The sequence below is a fragment of the Drosophila elegans genome, unplaced genomic scaffold, assembly GCF_018152505.1.
Source record: "Drosophila elegans isolate 14027-0461.03 unplaced genomic scaffold, ASM1815250v1 contig_476, whole genome shotgun sequence".
NCBI classification, from domain to species: domain Eukaryota; kingdom Metazoa; phylum Arthropoda; class Insecta; order Diptera; family Drosophilidae; genus Drosophila; species Drosophila elegans.
Window position 1 is genome coordinate 9,891,617 of NW_024545863.1, and position 19,405 is coordinate 9,911,021.

The 19,405-nt window shown below is 38.8% G+C and overlaps 1 protein-coding gene across 3 annotated transcripts in view; it reads left to right on the plus strand.

Annotated features, from left to right (window-relative positions):
• The window catches only part of LOC108140982 (neuroligin-3), an 86,854-nt gene that overhangs the window by 26,126 nt on the left and 41,323 nt on the right, over positions 1-19,405 (plus strand). For 2 of the 3 annotated variants that reach the window (XM_017264052.2, XM_017264053.2), the window contains exons 2-3: positions 15,471-15,825; positions 17,915-18,835. In XM_017264052.2, coding sequence (XP_017119541.1) covers positions 18,177-18,835 — 659 coding nt within the window. In that variant the 5' untranslated portion in view covers positions 15,471-15,825; positions 17,915-18,176. The remainder of the gene's footprint in view (positions 1-15,470; positions 15,826-17,914; positions 18,836-19,405) is intronic. The other variant, XM_017264055.2, reaches the window with a different exon arrangement.

The window sequence follows — 19,405 nt, forward strand, 5'->3', positions numbered from 1 at the left end:
GATTTAAAGACTATACATCAAACTAGAACTAACCTGCTGCTCGAAAATAATGGACCGATTTAAATTTTTTTTATGAGTCGATAGATATTGGCTGAATAAACAGTTTTACAACTGGCCTCTATCAAGTGGCAGAAATAGCAAGAACATTTCTCATTTATAGCTTTAACAGATTTTACTTCGTTATGCAGTTCCCCATCCAGAAATAGTTTGCAGCAAATTAGACGAAAAAAAAGTGAGTAGAAAACAGGAAAAATGGCCAATATCAAAAGCAGACAAAACGGTAATGCCAGCGGTAATGCCAACATAAAACAACATGGTAGAACTGAAAAAGCAAAGAAAATCGAGGCTAACAAAAAATTTCATGTTTCCAGCTAACCAAGAACTTGCCCCCAGGGAATTAAATGGCAGAAGCAGCCATGGCCTGAAAGCCTTAAGAAAAACATAAGCTGGCTACTAATTATCGGAAAAACTGCAAGCAAAATAACCTGGCAAACTTGGTTTGCCGGACTATGCTTTAAGAAACTGGGAGTGTCCAATTGGCTAGATGAATCAAATGTTGAACAAGAAAGGAAGCAAACTTCGGCAAGCCAAAGTTTATATACCCATCCAGCTATTGCATATATTAAACATTCTTGAAAACATTATAATTATCATTTACTTGCGTATATGTTTAAAAATATTGAAGCTATGATGATTTGAAGCTCAATTATTAGATTTTTATTTCTATATTTTTATTATTTCTATGGGAGCTATATGATATAGTTGTCCGTTTTTAATGGAATTTAAAACGTAATTCCGAAATATTTAACCATTACTATACGTCGAAGAACTAAAAAAAAAAAATTAAAAAACAGCTTTATATGGTTAATATGTCCGTGTCTTATAAAAATGTATGCCATTTTGTATCACCCAACCAATCACCCAATCACCTAACCCAAAAAATATGTAAATTTAGTTAATGTGAAAATATTTGATTAAATCAGGGGAAGTGTGAAGTGGGCTTGGATTATGATGGAAGTAAATTGCTTTAAAATAATTTTTACGGTTAAAAGGGTATACCATTTTCGAACGTTAACCCCAAGTGGTCAGAAATTTAAGCAAAGCTAGGCCTCATATAGAATTAGTTTTTGAGCTTGCTTATATAATATAAGAAAAACAAACAAATTACAAAGTCAAAGTATAATAATTCAAACAACAAGTATATACAACCGGAATCCTTTCTACATCAATTTTAAAAATGACTCTCTTCAATTTTTTTCCTGAAACGTGTGTGCTTTTGGTTAGTTTTTTTTCCACATTCCAGATTGCACTAACAAACATGCACAACTCGAATCTGGAGCGTGAAAAACCAGCGACACTTGGGCTCCCTTTGGCTTGTTAGCCATCAGCATCTGTCGCCATGGAATGTTGGTAGTGCCCCAGAAAACAGCCCCCAGGCTCAGTCAACGGAGTGGGTGGCGAGTGGGTGGCGAGTGGGTGGCGAGTGGGTGGTGAGTGGGTGGTGAGTGGGTGGTGAGTGGGACAGGTGGTTGGGGAGCTGCGCTAACAAGATTCGACATTTGAACGAGAGTAATCCATCAGCTAACGTTGAGTACAAAAATGGATTAAGAAGAAATGTGTGTGTGTAGTATATATACACAGAAAAAATGAACATGTAAGAACAAAAATTTATGTCAAAAGTGCTCCAACCTTTAAAAAATAGGAAATAATACAGATTTCAAGAAAGGAATCAAACTTCGGCATATTCGAAGCTTATATACTCTTGCAGCTATTGCGAAAACGAAATATTCTTAAAAACTTTTACATTTTGATTTATTTGCATATATGTTTAAAAACATTGAAGTTATTAGGATATTCAGCCAAATTATTCGAATGTTCCTAAAGCAGCAATATCATATCGTTTTTCGATTTTAATAAATTTAAAAGCGTAATTCTGAACTATCAAATTATTATTTATTATTTTAAAAAGCATTTAAAAAAAAAATTAAAAAAAAAGATAACTTTATTTTTTTATTTTAATATTTTAATTATTCCTGTGAGAGCTATATGGTATAGTTGTTTTGATGATATAAAAATCTAACTAAGGCCGCACTCTTCGAAGGGTGGGGCTGCAACTATTGGGTTACCAACCAATAATTTGAGAGGAACATATGTGGACTTAAAATACAATTACATTAAACATTATACTTTAAAAAATAAATATGCAAAAGCATATTTTTTTTCTTTGTGTAGAGAAGGTTTCAGTTTCATATCGTACCACGGGTTTTTTCTCCTTTCTCAAATCGCTTTTAATGTGCGGCATTTGCTCTCGTTTTTTTCCGCTCCTGCAGACGCTAGGATGTGCTTCATTTTTCACAATGGAGTGAAAGTTTAATTATTTGATTTGACAGGCCCTGCCAGGAACTGGCATCAAAGACGTTGGCTGCGAGCATCAGATTTACTCGCACACCAACAATCACTAGCCAACCGAACCGACTGCCACAACACATTTTATATCGAACATGACTTTGACTGCACAATTGAAGTGTAATTTATTAACTTCCCCTTAGCAAAATGAGTTTTTTGTGTTTGACGAGCACTGAAAACACTAAATCAATTCTTTTTCAATACTTTAAAAAGTTTTGTAACGGGAACATTTTAAGGTAACCTTTTCCATTAAGGAATAAGTGTAAGGAACTTATTAAAAGCGTTTAAGAATGAACTAGTTATTGTTACTTTAAAAGTATTCCCAAGGATACAATTATCGTAAAAGAAACATATTATTGAATGCAATTTTATGTCGATGTATTGTTTTAAAATCACCTTTTTAAGCACATTGCATATCTGGGTTTCCTTTGTAGTAATTAGAAAGCTAATGGAATCTCTGTTTATTGGAAATTCGTTTGCTTTTTAAGGAAAAAAAGTTTGATTCACTTCGGCAAATTGAGGTAAAATACTCCAATATCGATTTCTCTTTCATTGCTACCCTTATGAGTTTGTGTGCTGTATATTTGATGACTTTGGTTTACGTTTGCGATAAAGACAAACCCATAAACAACACACTCAGCTGGTTGATAGTCCGTAACATCCCATCCACCTGTTCCATGGCCTCGGCAACAAATTTTAATGAGCAAGCTGAGCCCATCTGCGGGTTCATTTTTGGGTTCACCCGCAGCCAAATAAAATGTTTCCCTTCTGCGGTTGGTAGCCCGAAACAAAAACTGTTAGATTTTATTTGTTTTGTGGGCGATAAGTGGTTGACAATGTAGATTTTGCTTTGCACTGTGTAAGCCCTGAAATACATTTTGAGGTTGCTGGCTGATTGTGGAAGGTAGAAATACTTCAATTTAAATATATCTTTGTTGCAATATAAACAAGCGTATACCATAATGAGTGGAACTCTGAAATTATCAGTTTATTAGCTAGCAGAGGAAAACGGGACGTTCCTTGAAACTAAATAGGCACAAAGACAAAGTCAAAGAGCACTATGTTCTAGAGTTTCACACAATCAACGTCTGCCCCAGTCAAAATGTATTCGGTTCTCATCGATTCTCAGCGAGTCAAAGGCCCCCTGCCAAATCACACAGGCAATAGAAATTCCAAGTGTGAGAACCAATTTGCGACTATTAAACGGGAACCCCAGAAACACAAGGAGCCGTATAAGCCAAAAGGATCGGATCGAAAGGAAAGAATGAAAGCGATGCGGAGCAGTTTGCTTTGCAATGCATTTTGTGGGGTGGTGGATTCGGATACAGACCAGATTTGAATGGCAGCAAAGCCAAAACGAGCAGTCAAGTGGGTGTACTTCAGTGTTTGTGTTCATACACTGTGAAAACAAAGGTTGGGCGATGCAATGTTCGATTAAAAAACTGTTAGCATGCTAAGTAATTATCAAATTTTTAGATGATTATAATTAATCATCACAGGATTTCATAGAAACCTAAATTTTTTAAGTATATCTCGTTGTGGAGCACAAGAATTTTAATAATGGTATTAATACTATTCTAGACAATCAAGACACTAGTCTAAGGCAAGTTAAAATTAAAAACTCCCTCGACAAAAGCATGTTATAATCTATATTTTTTTCTTTGTGCATCTGTGTATGGAAGCCAAACTGAGGAAAAGCGAAAGGCAGAGCTGTCTGAGCTACGAGTACAAATTGCAGTACTTGTATCAAGATACATTCGAAGAACGAGCGAGCTACTGAAGCAGAAAGTTTGAATGGCTAAGGGGGAACGCAGAGGATGGCAGTCTCGAAATATTTGCATAGGTGACTCCCCCTCTTTCCCGTTTCTTGGCCCATTTTTCCCTGTTTGCTCGCATATTGATATGCTTTTGGCCTTTTGTCGACCCTAAATGCCGGGCTGCGCGCTTAAAGGCAATCAAAATCTCTGCCGCAAACGCGTTGCCTAAATAGTTAAACGCAAAATCCCTGCACAGAAATTGAGCTTTAGCTTGTGGGTAAGTGACTAGTTTTACTTTGACATTTGTGTGACTTTGCTAGATACCATAACCGAAAGGCAGCAGATTGTGTGCATTTTAGCGGAGTTTTAGAAGTGAAAACCACCGGCAGGGTTCAGTGATGTGTAAGTTTGGTTAAGACATTGTGAGAAATTATTAAGCCACGTTTCGTGAAACTTTAAGTTGAAACTTTAATGTTTGGGATAGGGAGATTTCTTTCGAAACGAACTGGAAAAACGGTTAAATGAAATTGATAAGTTTTAAACAAAATATTACTGTCACAAGAATCATTTTAGAGTTCATCTAGAGCCGTCAATACATTAACATTGATTTTTAAGATCATGTTCTTAAAGGGGAAATCCTGTTTTCCATTCACAATTTATTTGAAGTAAGAGAATTAATTAATTATAATTAATAAGGGGTTAGCTTTAGCTCTGAAGGGTATTGTTACGTTCGTTTTTAGTTTTCGCTGATGCGTAATCATCAACACGCTTGCATTAACAAGCACACACCCTGACATTTAGCCAGGAGGCCACAGATTGCGTATACGCCACGTCTTACGCTCGCTTGCCACCTGCGTGTTTGTTAGCCGAAAATTGTTTGCTGCCTGTGGAAACTAATTAAAATATGCACAACTTGCCAAAATACTTAAAAGCAGCACATGTGGGGCCCGAGACGCAGAATGAGGCTCTATGTGGCATGCGGCAAATGTTGGTAAACGCCGCTTTTGCAGTTTTTTGTAATTTTCCACTCAACAGATTTCTCTGCGTCCCTTGTTACCTTCACTTGTATACGCCATTTACAAAAACGTTGAGGAAACCGGGCAAAACGCTGGGAGCGAGCTTCTCAAACAACAAATAGTTTATTTATGCGCTTACTCTTCGTTTTATATGCACGGTCTTTTTGTGTTGCGTTGAGAATTAATTTAAATTTTTTCTTGACTTATGCTCAGTTGCAACCAGGAGTGCAGAATTATATGGATGAAGCGCTGGGGCTGGGAATCCATAATGCATATATATATATATATATATATGCATACAGTAACAGTGAATGGATGTGCTTCGCCCATGAAGACCGAAATCCCAGATGAGAAGCTCGTTTCGTAAGAGATATTCTACGAAAGGGAATTTTTAAAGGGGCTTGGGTTTCATTTTAAAATCGCTAAAAAATACCTATTAATTTGCCCCTAGCAGCAAATTGCCCTCTTGCTGTTTGCAATGGAAATACCTGCTCACCTTTCTTGTTTGTCCTTAGGCAAAAGTCGTCTGCTGTTTTTGCCAAACTTTTAACTAATTTCCTTGTTTTCGTGCCAGGACACGAGGCAAGCCAGGCCAAATGGAAGCGCAGAAACTTTTAGAACAGATTCACGATAAACTTTCTTTTCTGTGCCGTATAGCAGGACAATTAAAAAGATTTGTTTTCAGGCTTGAAATTTGCTTTCAGAACAGAAATTGCATGCATTGTTTCGGTACAGATCCTTCAGGTTTAAAGCCGCCTGATACACGATAATTTAATTGAATGTGCCAGCCGAGTAGGGCGAGTAATTAAAGTCAACGTTTCGGAATGGGCGGGGCCTTCAAATTAAGCCGAAACAATTTCGGATGCCTTTGTTTATGCCATCATTTGGGCCAAGCCCTGGAGCAGCCAAGAACGGAGCCAGCGGCAGCAGGCCACTTGACGCCTAATGACCAATTTAATGGGAAGGCGGAAAGCTCCATGGCGCTTTGTGTCCAGAGAACATTTGCAAATGAAACGGCCTAAACAATGGCAGGGGAGTCCAGGCGGTTGTTGGAGCAATTCGAGCGCCTGCCGATTACCTGTTCGGGGTTGTTAATTAAGTTTAGGCGGCCTAAATGTTATGGCAAAGTTTTCTATTACCGGGTTGAGTCGAGCAGAGAGACACGGGCACACGTCCCTTAATGAGGCACGTAGGCGTATGAGTAACGCAGTCAAACAGGTGAATTTACGGGGCAGACGACGTGACACACTGAGTCCAGCACTCAGACAATGGGGCGTATGCGTAGTGCCAGGGCAATCACCTTCCCTTAATTATGGCCTAACTGTGGGGCGAAAGTACACCCCTCGGCCAACAGCCGTTCTCTGGCATGCTGTACAGCTGAAATATGTATGAAACTCAATCGGGGAATTGAAAAAAGTCCCACCGAAATATTCCATCTAACAAATTTTCCAGCCAAAAGTTACCCAACCAAGAAGCTTCAGCTACAACTCGGCTTAGCATGTAATACCATCCGCAGCCGTAACCCAGAGGCCACCCCCATCTATGAATTCGAGTCTTTTTCTTGCTGGTGCTCACAACTTTCATTGCTCGAAAGTTTTCGCACATGAGCTTCAAATTGCGCGTATCCACCCCCTCTCCCCCCCTCAGGGGGAAGTGTAGGGGGCTGAGAAAGTGGGGCCCAAACTGAAATCGAAAATTGTTTGCCAAGCGAAGCGCTTAGCTAAATGTCTTCCGTGCCAGTTCTCCATTGGGAGGATGTCGATTGTTGAGGAAGTCGGGCCAGGAGGAGGGGTAACAGGATAAGGAGGACCTAGGGCTCGGGCGGGGGAGGGGGGGAGGTAGGGGGACCAGTTTCGAGAAGAGCAGGTGCAGTCTTCGCCCACCTATTAAAACGAACGACAAGTGCAAACATAGAGTCCCACACGGTGCGAAAAACATGAAATCAGATCCATAATTACACTTTTAAAGTCATATTAATGAGTCCTATCAGAACTTGAAGTCAAATTGTGGCACAGTGACATTATTATGCTATCAATATAATTAAAATTATATTTTTGAAAGTGACAATGTATAATTCCAAGATAATTTGAGATGTATACCAATTTCTTTTTTAAAAAGCGACATTTTCTTTTGTTAAACAAACTAAACCAATTTTACAAAGTATTTCCAGGACATAAATAGTGAGGTTAAGCTTGTTCTACTGTCTAGAAATTAATTTATTTCAATATTTTAATTTTCTTGATTAAATTAAAAATGTCTGAATTATATATTTATGAGAAATGTTAGTTTTGCTTATTGATTGCTAGTCAATGTAAGATTCTGTCATCTTTTAAGACACAAATTTCAAATTCAGATTCATTTTTTCTCTGTGCACCAAGGAGCAGTTCGAAAATCCCAGTGCCCGTGCCACATTGCTGTATTTACATGCAGACAATATGAAGCAGTCGTATATGTTTATAACATCCGCAAATTGTTGAAGATAACAATTATTGTGCATTGAAAGCAAAGCTGGGGGAAGCACTGGAGCAGTAGCAGCCGGAAATGACAGTTTACGGAAACACACAAAGCCAACAAGGACGCCAGGACCAAGGACCAGGACGGACACAAAAGCCAAGCCCAAATAGCCTGGAGATGTGCCATTAGGTCGGCAACTCACACGCCCCACAGCCCCACAGTTCCACAGCCCCACAGTTCCAACCACCATGTGGTTAAGCAGATTTTTTGCTCTTGTGCTGTAAATTTTGCAACTTGTCTGGGGATAACTATTTCACCTTTACAGCTGCTGCTGCTTTAGCTGTCTCCCCAGGTGTTGCTCATTAGTGTAACAGGCTTTCCTATGCGGTTAAGTTGAGATTGCTTGGATTGAAATATTACTGGCTAAGACTCCGGCTTACAGCATGAGGTCGAAACTCAATTAGGACCAGCTGGACAGGTTGTTTCTTTGCTGGGGCTTCTTCTACTCTGTAATGAATATCAAAGTAAAAAACAAATGAACAGTTTGCGTAGAGCAAAAATTATCGTGGCTCTTCAAAGTTTTTTGCCCTATAATTTGTGAAATTTCATAAAAAAATGATTACTTTTCAGGAGGGGGAGTATTTTATTATCATTATCAGTATCGTTTTATTTTACGAGAGATGTCTGTGCACTTTATTTTATGAAACAATATTATTATATTATTTTAAGTAGTATTCAACATTATTGTGTGTTTAGCTCATTTAATTGGTGATATGAAAATAGAGTTTACAATTGTTTGGAGTTTTTGTTTGTCTCCTTACAGATGTTTTAGGACTTAAAATTAAGTGGGCTTGTGTTAATAGGTTTGGCAGACTGTTCAACACACAAAAAGCTGAGACGAAGAAATTACGTTTAGAGGCAAGTGTGTATTTGTAACGGACAGTTAATAAAAGATTAATTCATTTGAACATCAGGACGTTGTCTGAAAGTCTTTTGTTTGCCTTTTCTTTAAAATCAGACTGTTCCATTCAAATATGCTTTAGAGCATTTTAAATTACAGTTAAGTATCTCAATTTGTTTTATCAATCGAAAAATAACTTGCGGGGGAAAACCAACATTTGTCACACAAATTGTAAAACGAAGGATTTTAAAACCTTTTGTATATGTAAGAAATGTATAATGCATAAATAAAATTGAAAGTACTTAAGTTTTAAAACTAGGTTTTGCTTTATACATACAAGCGTTTTCAACCATGTTAAGTATATATATTCTTGATCAGGATAAATAGCCGAGTCGTTCTAGCCATGTCGGTCTGTCCGTCTGTATGAACGTCGAGATCTCGGAAACTACAAAAGCGTGATTTCTGCGCAGCGCAAGTTTATTTCAAAACGGAGCCACGCCCACTCTAACACAAATCGTGAATGTATGTACTGGCACTCTGAGACTTGCTAGAAAAAAAGGTGTTGGTATCTTTTGATCATATCTATCGGTAGACGCAAATCGAGCAATTATTTTGGAATTTGTGAAGGTTATGAAGTCCTCTGCCGCCATTTAAATTTAAAATAAAATTCTTTTAAAAAATATTATTTGAAATAAAGATTTCAGCATCATTTAAAAAATTTGAAACCTTTTAAAATTAAAAACAAAACCAAATAAGGGCTAAAAAGGTTTGGAACATTTTAATAAATAAAATGCTCCATAGTAATTAAGAATGCCAATTTTCTCTATGCGGCCATTACCTTTGTTTACTTTTTAGTCTGATTTTTTGAGATGGTCTAATTGATGGACATTGTCTGGGCTGAAATGAAGTCCTTAGCCTTGACCGCTCTTTCCAACAAAGCTCTGTTAAAAGGTCAATTACGACTTGGCTGTCTCGATTCGGCCATTATGCCATTGTTATGTAACTCTATCCAGTGTTGACCTTGCATTATTTAGACTGTACGATTTGCCCTTGCATATTCATAAGGCGAAACGAAACCAGCAAATGTATTAGCTAAGTGGGCAAGAACAAAGCCCGAAGCGAAACGAAACGAACTCTGGCGAGGAATGCTCCTATGACCGAACACACACAAAGGCCCAAAGGACTAAGGACCAGTTGTCATATCGCGCCAGCAACGCCCTCATTGAGTAAACATTGAGTCAACACTTCCGCTAAGATACCATCAACATGGCGCCAACATTATGGAAGGGCCGAAAGCGATGGCCAAATAGATATTCCATTGCAGATAACATGGGCCAAAAGACAAAAGCGAGGACAGCGGCAAAAAAAAAAAAAACACTGGCAGGCGGCTGGGGAAACCAGAGCGCTTAGCTCTTGGCCAGCGATTTTTACCCAATAAATTATTTTATCTGCCATTTCAGCCAAACAAAAACAAATGCGCAGAATTAAGGCCGAGCCACGTGGCATAAAATGGAATTAGGAACGCATTGACAGACACAAAAAGACACTCAGAAATGGAGGCGGCTGTTTATGAAAACGTCATTAAAATACCCCAAAGAGCATCTAGTCCTGTGCCACAACTAGTAAAAGTAATCCCGAACAAAGCCAAGGACGCTGCCTAACGCGGCGTGGGTGGAAATTAATTAAGACTAACGCGCTCAGTCGGGATGAATATTTAGGGCTCGTGTCCTTTGGCGTGTGCGGTGGAAATTGATTTTCATTTGGAATTGTCGCCTTAAGTGTGATGGACTGGCAGAATGATAAGAATTCAAAATAAATTATCTGAAAATGTGAGTCGAGGATTCATTTAGTTTGTTGTGATTGCTTTGCCTTATAAGCGATAAAAGGCTCAGCGCTATATTTTGAACCTTTTTGAAGAGTTACACGCATGTAAAGTCTGAAGTTGCAATGCAAGCGCTTCAAAGCTGTTCAAAAATGGCGAAAAGGTTTGGATGGCAATTTAAACATACATTTTTGTGTTCTTTGTCGGTTTAGTTCAAACCGCTCTTTGATTATGCACTGAGCTCTATATAATTGGAACTATTTTACAGGTTACCTCAATGTCTATACCCTTCAGAATAATGTATTCCGTGTTCTCTCCAGTCGGTGACTTTGCCAACTCCGCCTGTGCCCTCTAGCCTCATTACTTAGACTGGCTTGGCTTACGGGGCGTATGCGCAATGTCTTTGGCTGCCGATGTATGTATGTAGCCTACGTCATTGTCGTCAATTATTTTTGCATGTATGTCGCTACGTAATGGCGTAATGTTGCTCTAATATCATTATTTCGTCATTTGCTGCTGGTGACCCCCCAAGGCAAAATTATTTCATGCGACGCCGAATAACGAATTCAATTTGCGAATTTCTGGCAAGGCCAGACGGAGAAAAAACTCAGGAATGAATGAGAGAAGGGAAGGGGATTCGTTGGTATCGTATTATTTGCCAATATTAAACGATAATTTATTTCTAACTGCGTCGAAAATTTGCTTTTCAAATTTGTAAGCCGCGAGCGCTAAATTTATGCCTCGTGTGGCAAGGGCATTGTAAAATCGGAGGGAAATTAATTTTCCATGCATTTTCCGGGCCCAATTGTGCGATAAATTTATTGCCTTCGCTAATGTTTGGCCCAAGGATAAATACATGTGTATCTCATTCGAAGGATTCCGCACATCGGCTGCCTTTCAATAATTTAAACCCTGTGTGTGAGAGTTTCTCGCTCTGATTGGACTTATCACTTTAAGTTCAATTTAGTGTGCGAGCTCGAATTTCCAATGGCCATTTCCTAAGCTCGTTGTAAATGCTTGAATAATTCATTTAAATTTAAGAACCCTCGCAAATGTGATTTGATGGGGTTCAAGGTAAAACTGTATATGAAACATTAACGAGCTCACCATTTGCATATATGGAAATCCTCATAAGATATCTGCAATATTCCATTTGCAGTTAAAGCAATCTCTCATTTTGCATATTTAATTTTATGTAAGCATTTATGCTAAAATAAAATACCCTTTTGAGCTGCTTTGGGGCTCAGGCCAGAAACTATTTTCTCCGCTGCATTTTTTTAATGCAGATGGATTATAGTTTCCGCCAAGTATTTTTTTGTTCCCACTACTTGCCAGAGAACGCTTCTTTATTTTCTTCTCGTTGACTTGCCAGTTGCGCTCTTCCTGATGAAAGCCAGTTTAATTTCTGCCTTCGTTGTTGTGCAAAGCCATTGTTTAAGCTATTTTTGCCGGCAGAAGGCGGAGACCAGTCGCAGAGGCGAGAAGTTGTGTTCTCGTATACATAAATGAAGGACGTGGTGAGCAAAAAATGATAAGCCTTTGTTTGTCGGATGGCCAACATAATGAAACCCAAAACGCAGCAAAAAGGAGGTAGCCCATTAGGGCAATGGAGAGACGGAGATAAAAACTCGGAGAGTTCCTCTCGAATGGTATTATCTAGAGACGAACTCTGACATGCAAAATGCATTTGGCCAAACTAAAACATAGTTAAAAAGTCGCATTATTTCCCATCACTTGAAAAGTTCTCCACCCCACTTAGTTCGTTTCTTTTTTGTTCCTCTTTGGTTTAACTCTTTTGCAGATTGCATTTTTCGCTCATATTTTCTTGAAGAGAATTTCCCACATTTTTGCATAAATTTGCATAAAGTATTACGGCTTGAGTTTGTCCGAGTATCTGTCTACATTTAGGTTTCTCCATCAGACAAAGCTTTATGCAAAAACAATAGTTTTCCCTGGAGTCATGAGTTAAAACTGTTATGTTACTCATGGCGCTGAATGTGGCTCGAGGAATTTAGTAAAACAATTATAAGGAACTTTGTAAAAAATATCTTTGCTTTATTTTTTCTTTGGCGAAACAAAATCATTTTCATCTTCGTGGTTGTTGTTTCTTCCTCTACATGTGTATTTTCATACCCACTTAAGCAAGGCAAAGCAAGACAGTCATTTCAATAAAGTCAAATAACAAAGCCAAGGCAAGTAAGTCAGAAACATTTTCATTTCTATTTCCAGTCAGACGACTGCTAAACAATTTTCCTCCCTATCTCTACCGTTTTCTCCTCTGCCCTTGCATTCTTTTCCTTTTCCTTTGCCTCTGGATTTGGATTTCTTTTTATATTTGTGAAGATTCTTTCGTTTCGTTTGCCTTCCACAATTCAGAAAAGCACCAAAACTGATTAAATTTCCGGAAATGCGTGTCTGAGAGCGTAAAAATCGATATACTTACTATAAAGCAGCAAATTTTTCCCAGATGAGGGCACATTGAAAAAGTAGAAGTCTTTTAACGGTTTAAGCTTTCGTTTAGTATATTATACAAAATAATAAGCCATATTATACACTTTTTAATGTTTGTAAATGCAATTTTTATCTGCTTTTAGTTTTAGTCATTAAAGCCAAACCTTCATATTTTATTTAGATTTTTTTAATTAATGTCGATATTAATAATATATGTTCACTAATACTAGTGTTTAAAACTTAATGCGTTTTTTTAACAACTCACCTTTTGAAAGTCGGCGTTCATCATAACTTTAACAACTACTGGACAGATTTTGAATACTAAATATATAAGATAGATATTAACAATTTTGCTTAAAAAAAGTTCATTAATATGCCCATTTTAAGACAAATTAGCACTGCTCCCTACTTACAGACACATTTAAGTTTGGTATCCAAGTCGCTTTCTTTTATAAGTCCCGGGACTTATTTTATAAAAAGCCTATAAGATTATGTCAGAAAGATCGGAGCGAACAAATATCCATTACACCTCAGGATTGACCTAACTTCGAACTTTATTGCTCCTTGTTTGACCTGCCTTTGCTGCCCCTTTTCTAATTGCTTGGCCCACAATTCTTAATTTAGTTGTGCTACTTAAGCAGTTTAATGCCGCGGCGGCAACGACTGCCACTGCTCCTCGTTCAAAATGCCTTTCATCCACCCTCGCCACCACCTCCACCACCACCTCAAAAGACAAATTAATGACCCTCGGACCGGGTAAAATAACTGAGGCTGCGGATGCGGATGCGAATGCGGATGCTCCGTCTAGCTGGCGCTGAATTTATGGCACAAAGAGCGAAGAAAAAGTTGCGGCGAGACGGAAATTGCGGCCAGTTGCAAAGTCAAGAGACTGCTTTTTGCTTTTGCTGAAGATTTAATTCCCCCCGCGACCGTGATAAAACGTTTTCCATAGCAATTCCCTGGGTCGCTTATCGCGTTTTGATTTTTAATTAAAGGAAAAGTATTTCACAAACTGGAATTTCGTTTCGTTTATTTGCAATTAAATTAGGCAAACAACATGAAAACACTCCCGAATCCAATTATATCTTTGAAAGCCGAGTTACAAATTACGAATGTGAATAAAGTAATTTCGAATACTTGCGCACATATACAAGTTGTATACAAATTTGAACTTTTGACAACTTTTTGTTTTGAGTCCAAAAGTTCGAGCAGAATCTTTGGGAAGCAACAGCAAAGTTGGAGATGTTTTTCCTGTCATGTAATAAGGCGGCATTATTATGTAGACGCTATCTCTGAGTGCGCTTAAGTAGAATCTTGAGCTGGCTTGTTTCAATCCTCCTCAAAGATGTCAGGCAGTACGGTTCCGACACTAATAAGAGGCGGAAAAGTCCAGTTGGCCTACAAACAAGGGCATATTTGTGTGTTTGTTGCACCATCTTAAGAATATTACGCAGTGTGACATGCTCCCAACCCATTCACAAAAACAGGGTAAAACAAAACGCCTGATCCACAAGGCTTTCCAGGAAAGTCACTACTTCTGCGGACATTGGACGATCTTATTTGTTGAGCAAACTAAGCAACTGACACTCTACAATCCTTCTGGTCTGGTCTGTTTACTTATGTGACTCGACGTGCCGGTCCCTGCCTGGGGGAAATTAAGTGCCGAAAATGAAGTCGAAATTCGCATAATAAATGAAAAGCACCAACAAGCCAAGGAACGCCAACGGGATGCTCTGACGGAATGTGGGAATAACTCAATTTCCAGAAATACAATTAATTCAACTAGTGAGCCGAGGATTATGGGCGGCTAGGCAGCCGAGTCTAATTACTTTGCTAATGATCTGCATAATAATTTACTTACACTTGAGGGCATCATATAATTAAAATTTTCCACCAGCTTCGAGTCACTGATTCAATTAATACCCTGCAGAAACGGCGGTCGGGAAAGGGGATAATCTAAGTTTCTATTTGGTGTGTTGATATCATTAATTAATTATCAAAGAATATAGCAAAGTGAATCGAATTGATGTTTTAGCTACGGAGAAAGGCAGCCTTGATATTCGCTTAAAATCACTCGCTGTTGTCTTAGAAATAAACAAAAATTAAATATTTGCCATATTTAAAATTCTTAATGACCTGGTGTGGTGGCTATGGTGTGTTTGGCTGACTCAAGGTCTTGAAATATTTTGGAAGAGCAAATAGAAAGAACAAGAGGCACTTTAAATAACCCAGACAAAACACAGCATAATAAATATTTGTCTCAATTTATATTACAAATTCTGTACCGGGGCACATCCAATCAATTTAATAATAAAATAATTTAGTTTCAATGGTTTTTCTTTACCAAAAAAATAAACTTACAAAATTTGTTACCGATGTTTGTTTAAGAAGTTTTACACACAAAGGCTTATATTTTGTTTTAAATTAAAATTAGATTTAAAAGAGTGTTCAAACAATATTTATTGAAGCAAAACAAAATAGAAAATTGGTAATACCGCAGAAGCAAGGAAATCGCTTAAGGATTCTCCTCCTTAGACAAACTGTTTACCCCTCTAAATACGCAAAATGGCGCGTGTCGAGTTAATTGCTAAGCATACTTTAGGTTCCACATAGGCGAATAGAAGGTCTAATAAAAGTGTGCCATCTCTCTGATCCGATTGCAGCATCGTCGGCCATGGAGGACATCAACCAGAGGCCCAACCAGAGTCTGCTATCGTCTCCTGCCCGGAATCCTGCTCATCGCTGAGTACGTGAACGTCTCCGTGGAGAATGTCCGCTTGCATGACAATTGTAGCGTGCCGGCATTCAAAAAACGCAGCAGCAGCAGACGACGCGGCTGAGAGAGCAGTACGTGAAGTGATTCTCAACCAGGAGCAGCAATAGGTCGCAGGAGAAAGCAGGAGAAAGCAGGAGAAAGCGAGGAGCGAGGAGCAAGGACATCCAACGCTCGTGCACGACAGAAGGGCTTAGCACCTGCACTCGAGCCGCAGACAGCAGCAGAGCCGACGCACGGAATAAGTAAGTGCGAGCTGAATAAAAATGCCTTCCTTTCCCGAGAGAAGGAATATCTAGGGGGCGGAGCAGGAGATGTCACCATGGGCTTATGGTTCTGCCGAGTGCCTTACTCAAGACAAAGGCTGCAGGGGAAAAAGATTGCAGTGGGGTAAACCTCTTACAGCAGCCAATATCGGAGGCAAGTTCGATTCTACCACTTCCGAAGTAAACTCTGAGAAACAATGTCCCAGCAAAGTTGAATTTTAAATTAAAGTTAGGCAAAAGTTAACCCAGATGCGCTTAGCAAAAACATTTCGTTTTATGAATAAAACAAAATATTTAAATAAATGTATTTTAAATTTCTTTCTGAACTAGCAACACAATAAAATAGATTCAAAGGCTTTTTTTTCAACGGAATATGCTTTGATAAAAACATTTTTCAATTGATGCAAGTCTTTGTTTATTTATATGTTATGTTTTTTTTATTTTTTTTTTGTTTCTTTTATGTTAAAACAAGTTAATAAAAAGAGCATTTATTTATAACAAAAATCTATCTGTGTTTAATCTGTGTTTAATCTGTGTTTTATGTTTGTTTGAATTGGGCAATTACATTGGCTGTAAGAAATGAAAGTAAAATGGCAAAAAGTTTTATATCTATTGACAAACAATAGTTTTTTTTTAAATAAGTAATGCCATCAAAAAGCTGTTTTCAATCCTTTTTTTAAGTTTTTGTTAACTGACAATTTGATAGCAGCAAGGACATAATCTAAAAGAAGACTAAACGGCATTAAGTCTACAAATCAATTAAAGGTACCTGAAAACAAATCCGTTAATAACCCGTACATCCAAACCCCTTTACCGGGCCGCCCATCATTTGACTCCTTCGAATTGTTGATCCAATGACCCAATGTCACCAATTGGGCCCTGAAAAGGATTCTGCACCTCTGGACTCTGCACCTTAACCCTACACCGCCCACTTCTCAGTCCTTGCACGTAGGCATTCTCCCCGTGTTGTCAGGATTCTCTGCTCTGCCTGCCAGCTAGACTGACATGTCTGGCATATGCAAAATGCCAACTGTCCTGGCTGCCCGCCCATCCCCATCCATTCATTGGTGCCCACTAAGCCCCTCCACCCTTTTTGTTGTTGTCGTCTACAACAAGGGCAAGGACACTACACCAAGTGCAAACAAGGTGATGCTTCAGCTGGCTAACATACCAAAAACAAGCTGAAGAAAAAGGAAAAGGCAACGAGTGGACGGAGTAGTTTTTACCCACATCCCACCCCTTTTGTTCACCTTTTTTTTGGGGGAATGCCTCTAGTCAGACAACAAAAAGGGCAGTAAGGACCGAATGAAATGCTTCAAGACACAAACTCCGCCGAATTGCCTTGATGAGGGCAGAAGAGCCCAAATGAAGAATGCAGAAAGAGACCTTATAGAATTTAGACTTAAGCTTAATTAGTTAAAGTTATGGAGCCATGTGAAAATCTTAAAATATCTCAAACTTAAAATGTTGAGTTATCCACAAAAACTATTCCTCGACAAATATTTTTTAATAAGTTACTTCTTATGTATTTATTTGTTTTTTAATTGTGATTTGATTGCCATTTATTAGACCTTATTAAGCAATACGCAATTGTACACTTTTTTGTTGCTCTACATTCTCTCAATATTTCTCGTGGAGTAAAAAGGTACACAGTTTTCGTTAAAAAGTATGTCCCAGATAAAAGAAAGCGTTTCTTGATCAGGATCAATAACCGGAAACTAATCGGAAACTGTAAAAGCTAGAAATTTAAGATCAAGAATACAAATTCTATGTATGTGCCTTTTGGTCATACCTACCGGTAGACTCAAATATTTTTCAAACCGAGCTATTGTTTTAGAAGTAATTAGCAAAATTAATTTGCGTAAAAAAGAAATCTGTTTTAAATGGACAAGCTGAGTAGTCGGGCCACTCGACTATAGTAATTCTTCCTTTTTTAAATTATGGGTGATAAAAATCAAATGTATTATTGAGCTAGTCATTTATACCATTGTAAAATACTAAATAAAAATCATTGCAATTTAATGATCCAAAACAGTTAATTAAACAAATTTATTGATTCTCTTTCCAGTTTACTTAAACTGCCACTTTTTGCACCAAAAACCCAACAAAAAACGGATTGCTGCTGTAAAGTAAAATTAATAAAAAGGGACATAAAAAGTGTAAGTCCTTGCCGAAACAAGCAAAGCGAAAATCAGGCCACCCCACGAACGGCTATCTTGTGGTCAATTATACAAGAGTGGAGAGAAAGAACACAAAACAGCAGTCGGACATCAAGTTATCGGAAAAACAACGACAACATTGCGACGTGGCCATTTTGACCAGTAATTATAATGGTTATGTTGCTGCACTCGAAGCGACAACTCCCGCCTTCAGCTGCCACGAGAACGCGGCGGAAAGTGTCGTCCACCAGGGGGGCGTGGACGTGGAGGTGGACCTGGACGGGGGCGTGGTCCTCTCTGCTGGTGCTGGTGGTCCTGGACGTACACGTATCCAGTTGCACGGCGGCCGGGATTAGCTACAGCAGCAACGGCGGAAACCTGAGCACCTCGCAGAGGAGCTCCGGTTCGGGACCCGCGACGACGAACAACGGCGGACTCGTGCTGATCGGCTCCAGCAGCGCCACCTCCAGTTCCGTGCCCTCGTTGTCGCTCACTTCGTCCTCGTCCGCCGCCAACAACAACAGCGGCGCCAGTGGCAGCCGCAGTGGCCGCCCCACCAGCAACAACAGCAACTCGAATTCGAATTCGAATTCGTTTTCCAATTCGAACTCCAACACGAACCACGATCAATTACCCGCCCAGCTGTCGTCGCGGATTATCCACACACGCAATGGCGACCTGACGGGCGTGATTGTGCAACTGGATGGGCGGCACTTGGATCCGGTCGAGGCGTACCGGGGAATCCCCTACGCCTCGCCGCCGGTCGGCAACTTGCGGTTCATGCCACCCGTCTCGGCGGCCATGTGGTCCGGCGTCAAAAAGGCGGACAGGTGAGTCAGCTCACTATATTTTAAGGGGCACTACATGCCAATGAAGCGGGTGCAGGTCAAATTGTTTCCTTCCGCTTCAGGAAATAATTTCGAAATAGTCGACCAGTCCCCCTTAGAAATGTGATCTTATGTGCTATTAAGCCCAAAGAAAAATTCAAATATTTTCACTTTGAGTTAAATATTTTCGGTACTGAATTAGTCCCGAGGGGTGCTGTGTGTAAATCAAAGTGTGTTACACCTATATTTTTATTTTTAAGTATTAAGCATTTTTATATTTAAGTATTTAATTAAAATCTACAATTTTTCTATTGGATAAACCAAATAAATTAGTAAGTAATGACATTATTATGTTTTAAGTTAATTTTAAGTAAGTTTATATTTAATCTTACATCAAAAATGTTAATTTATAATTTAACTGTGGTGATTTTCTTTACGTGTACGTTTGAAAACAAAGAACAAAGATAGCATTCCAACTGAGAATTTATGGTTTTGGTAATCTCATATTAACCAATTAATCAAAATTAAATTGCATTTCACTACTAAAGAAGTAAAGAACTCAGTTGCTTAAAA